Source organism: Zea mays, chromosome 1, assembly GCF_902167145.1.
Source record: "Zea mays cultivar B73 chromosome 1, Zm-B73-REFERENCE-NAM-5.0, whole genome shotgun sequence".
Taxonomy (NCBI): domain Eukaryota; kingdom Viridiplantae; phylum Streptophyta; class Magnoliopsida; order Poales; family Poaceae; genus Zea; species Zea mays.
Genome location: NC_050096.1, coordinates 229,481,457 through 229,486,494, shown reverse-complemented (window position 1 = coordinate 229,486,494; position 5,038 = coordinate 229,481,457). Strand labels below are relative to the sequence as shown.

The 5,038-nt window shown below is 48.2% G+C and overlaps 1 protein-coding gene across 3 annotated transcripts; it reads right to left on the bottom strand.

The window, feature by feature from the left end:
* Positions 1–1,008: 1,008 nt before the first annotated feature.
* Positions 1,009–3,946, bottom strand: LOC109943749 (uncharacterized). 3 transcript variants are annotated; one of them, XM_020547244.2, is made up of 2 exons: positions 3,219–3,946; positions 1,009–1,181 (listed from the first exon to the last, which is right to left on the bottom strand). In XM_020547244.2, exons 1-2 carry the CDS (start codon positions 3,625–3,627, stop codon positions 1,060–1,062), a joined length of 531 nt encoding a protein of 176 aa, XP_020402833.1. In that variant the 5' UTR covers positions 3,628–3,946; the 3' UTR covers positions 1,009–1,059. The 3 variants fall into 3 exon arrangements, with proteins under 3 accessions (XP_020402833.1, XP_020402835.1, XP_020402834.1); XM_020547246.2 differs by lacking the exon at positions 1,009–1,181 and adding an exon at positions 2,243–2,296 and having other exon boundaries at positions 3,219–3,944; XM_020547245.2 differs by lacking the exon at positions 1,009–1,181 and adding an exon at positions 2,266–2,299 and having other exon boundaries at positions 3,219–3,943.
* Between the last annotated feature and the right edge of the window lie 1,092 nt (positions 3,947–5,038).

Below are 5,038 nucleotides of genomic sequence, written 5' to 3'. Positions count from 1 at the left end.
TCGACCACGCCACCAGGTACTTGAACCCGCACCCCTCGTCTCTCGTCATACTCGTGGCCTGCCTCAAGTCCTCCAGAGCTTAGCGTGCGCCTCACCAGTGAGAGGGGGAGATTGGGAGGGTGACCCGCCGCTGAGGAGACTCCGATTCACCACCGTTGTGCCTTCCGGTTCGGACCGGGGGTCTCCGCACAATTCTAGGGACCTGTTCCATAGCATCGTGTGGGTGCGTGTGACGACAGGGTTGCCTGGATTGCTCGCTGGAGCCTGGGAGCCATCGCGGAGCCACCGAACTCTGTCGTCGGCCCTCTATACTGATCCATCATTGATAAGATGGCCAATTTTGCCCCAATCTTTACTCCGAGAACACGTAGGATTCAACCGAGTTCGGGATTGATCCCCCTTTTGTGCAGGGATTTCTCACCGGCGCCTCGCCTCCGTCGCAAAACTTCGGGCCATCGCGGACTAGAGTCTCCGCACTCCATGTCTCGGTAAAATGCCCCTAAACTTACTCCACATGATCCCCTCTTTGTTTGGCAACTCTTGGATTGAAGTTTAAGCGGTCGAGTGCGACGGTAGGGGAGCCTGGTTATGGCGCAGCCATAGGAGCTGGCGGTGCCGCCGGCCGGCTTAGCGGATAAGCAGGGTGATGTTGCATGGTTGTTGCATCACTAGCCAACGATCAGGATTAGACCAAGCTGATACCCTTTCGTCCTTTAAACGAGGGTCGTAGATCTTAGATCGGGCGTGTCAGATCGAGTCTCTACGTGGGCAATCGTGGGCCATGGATCTCTGATCCAATAGTTGGTGTAGCATACCAATCCGATTTTAACAAGAACTGATCCGAGCCGTCCAAAGGTGATCGTGCGGTCCACATGGATCGATACTCCTTCAGCCATAGCAGTCTTGCTTAATGTAACACCCGGATTTTAGGGGTCCAAAACCCGGGCGCTAACATAAACACCAGGTATGCTGGGACCAAGTCTCACACATATGATGTAAAGTGGCACAGGATCGAATGTCACATCTTTATATATAACAGGAGTTCTATACAAATAATAGTTACATTATAAGGAGACAACGGTCCAGCAACCCAAAGTTGACTGGGAGACGACGGCCTAGACCTCTCACGAACACATCGCAGCATCCTCCAAGCGCCTCATCCTGCGGTACCTGCTCTTGACCTGTGTGGTGTGAGACAGCAAGAGTGAGCTCACATATGTTCATCGCTCAACAAGTTGTGGGGAATAATGTGAATGAACTCGCCAAAGATGGGAGCTCATGTGAAGTGTAAGGCTTACCAACGGAGATGGTTGAAGCTGAGCATTGCTTTTAAAGTTGATCAAAATTTTATTAGCAATTACTAAGTATAAGTAAATACCAACCCAATTAAGTAGTAGAACAAAAGTAACAACCTCACCTGCGATGCAATGCATATGACAAATTGAGTTTAGGTTCCATAATTTAATCATCAGAGAGTCCTGAGCTGCTCATGACCGTGAGCTCGGCTAGTATACCAGTTTTACACTCTGCAGAGGTGGTACCCTTTACCCACAAGTCATGTTACCCATCTGCCAAGAGATCGCGACTTCTCATACACCTCTACCGAGGAGGCGAGGCAGGGTAACACTACGAGGCCTTTACAAAGTTCCACTAGCTTCAGAAAACCCGCTACAGTTTATAGGAAGCTCCAATGCAGGAATCCCTTGCAGGACCGCCATCACAGCAAAATCCTCCCGAGGGCCTCCCCAGGAATCCCTTGCAGGACCGCCATCACAGCAAAATCCTCCCGAGGGCCTTCCCAGGAATCCCTTGCAGGACCGCCATCACAGCAAAATCCTCCCGAGGGCCTCCCTACACTGACCACTCCCCTACTGCCCTTGCCCCTTTCGGGTAAGGTAGTCCTCCACTAGCTTTCCTAATTAGTCAGCCAAGGGCGTCCCATTAAACCCTTGTGGTGGCACGTGGTTCTCAAGTTAAGCTCTATGTTCCAATTAACATTTAATGATCTTGTCATGAACATAAATAGAATAACAACATAATTGGAACATAGATGTAATGGAATATTAACCCAAAACCATATAAAGCAGTAGCAGAACTACCCAAGTGATTCAGGGGTAAACAAGGTATTCAGGACGAACAAACTAGGGTGACCTATTGGGTCCCATCAAAATTAACCTATGCGGATCATTATGATTAATCAGAACATGAGTGGGTAAAAGAAGTGATCAAGGGCACAACTTGCCTGAGACTTGAGATTCCAGGTATCAGGATGATCTTCAGATGACTCGTGACCTCACTGCTAGTCGTAGCAATACAGACAAACATTGTATAGGCAAAATTAACATTACACCAAACATATATGCAAAATACATATTAATAATCTACACATTGAAATAAGATCAGAGGAACAGAAATTATTAATTTTGGAGTTATAGATTTTAAGTTATGGATTTTCCAAAGATTCTATGTGCTTAGTACAAAATTAATTAAGATAACAATTTTAATGTGACTTTTATGTCAAAACAATGGTACCAAATGATAAGCAATGATTTTATAAAATTATAGGAATTGGAATGAATTAATTTGGACTAAATATGCATTTTCTATGAATTAAACACATTTTAGTATTTATTTTTTTTACACTAAAATTCAACTTCCATAACATTTTCCTGATTTTTCTAACCCTCTGGACTGCGTCTCCATTATAGAAAAGTGCAGGGGGCTCGGCGCTAAAAATACCGAGACACAGAACCCTGGGATCTGGACCGCGGGTTGGTTAGTAGTTTTCTCGGGGACTCTTTTACAAAATGTGCAAGCCGAAGGGGTATCAGGCTTCCAGGACCGTCCGATCAGAAACGGTTGGCCCGGATTAGATCCGTCCCACCGTGAACCGGTACGTGCCCGTGACGGTTGGATTAAAGATTAACGGCACGGATTTAATGAATCACAGATCTACTCTGCACCACTGGATCTCGCATCTACGGTCGAAGTTCGTTTGGACGAAAGGGTACGCGGGATCTAATCTCCACCGTTCGCTCAGATCAAACGGCAGAGACGCCTTCTCCCACCTCAACGCCGACGGCGAGGCCACCCCAGAAACCCACGGCGGCGCACAGGTTCCGGCGAACAACGATTTCGGCAAACCAGTGGTTCATATCGCAATTAACTTCACCTACGCAATGCGGAGTTCAAGGCGAAATTAGTGGCGAGGTTCTCACCCAGAATATTGATGTAGGTGAGGCAGTCCGCGACGACCAGAGGCGCGGTGCTTCCCCCGTCGTCCGCCGAGAAATTCCCCGCGCTGCGACGACGTAGGTTCCGCCGCGAGGTCTCGGTCGGCTTCCCCGGATCCGGATCGACGATGAGGAGCCGCTGTGACCACGCAGAGCCCTCCGCTCTCTCTCTCCTTCGTTTTCTCTCTGTTCGACCCGTGGTGGCGCAGCAGAAGCCATCGTCCATGGAGCTCCCAGGGAGGCGGTCCGGAGATGCGAGTGAAGAAGAGCTTGAACTGGGGCTCGGCGGCGGCGGAATCCCCTCCTTTCTTCTCTCCCGACAGGCGGCCATGGCGAGGTGTGGTATGCGGCAGTACAAATTGCTCCGGTGAGCAATTCGTGATGACCCAGACATCGCCAAGCCCCTGGGTTACCCAGTGCACCACGCACGAGCCCCGCATTCATCCATAGATCATCCCGCGTGGCGAGTCCGATGGCCAGGGCGAAGACCATCCGTGGTGACCCCCCTGCTTCCCGCGGCGGCGGCTGGGCGCGGATCAAAGAGGAGAGGGAGCGGCAGAATGCGGATGGCAAGGCATTGGTGCACGCGACCGAGGCTTCCTCGACACTATTTGTACGCACGGAGCGACGACTGCGAGGACCAGCTGATGCCCAGGGAGTCCGGAGAAGCTGTTGCGGTCGCGACGGGTTCGGAAGAACGGAGACTAGCTCCACGCGGAAGAGTCCGTTCGATGGAGAGAGTCAGCCTGCCAAGCGGTCCCGCCAGTCGGTGTCACGCGGGCAGCAGGTTTTACGCCCGCGCGCAGTGAGGGCAAGTGGAGCTGGGCCGAATTGGAGGCTGAGGCCCAAATAGCTTTTCTTTTCTTTTCTTTTTTTTTTATTCTCTATTTCCTTTCCTCTATTCCCCAAATTCATCTTTGAATTTCGAATTTGAATTCACACTTGTGCCTATTTTATTCTCAATTCATGTTGTGGAATTTATAATACCAACTTTGGAGATATAATTATATCATATATTTTTTTTATATATATCATTTCTCCTCTTCTCCTTTCATTTTTAAAATCCCCATTTTCAAGCTAGGGTTTACTCCAACCTTAGAATTATTATCTTATTATTATTCTTCTTATTTTTATTTTAATGCACAAACATATAAAACTCCAACACGATGCACTTTCTTTTATCTTAGTGTCTTTGGTTTGATTTAATCACTCTTCCGTCTATATATGCTCTTTTCATGATGCAAATAAGGCACATAAAATAAGGAAATCACCATGTATTTCTTGTACACAATTTTGAGTATTACACTTAAGAGTCCCTGACCTCTTACACAACTAACCCGAAGTCCTATCTAATGCAAATAACATTAGTGAAAGGGAAATGTGCCCTTGGGCCATTTCTATATTGTTTTGGTGATTAGATACACAAAACATTATGTTTAAACTAACATGATGTATGAGTAAAAGTATTTGAAGCAAATTGAGCTCTGAAGAGGACATATTGCAAATCCAGATAGATCAAGTATAAGGTAAGCTCTGGACACTTAGTCAATTGTTTTGTGTGCTAATTATGTTTGTCTAAGTGCCAGGGACTTAGTTAAGTCAAGTCCAAAAGGAGCAAAGGAAGAAAAAGAGAAAGTGCGCTGGACTGGGAGCACCGGACGGTCCGGTGCCACCCACCGGACAGTTCGGTGTGCACCAGACAGTCTGGTGCATGGTCCGGCCAACTCGGTGCTCTCGGGAATTCTAGCATGTGTCAGCTATAATTCATCGGACGGTCCGCGCGTGGCGCCGGACAGTCTGGTGAG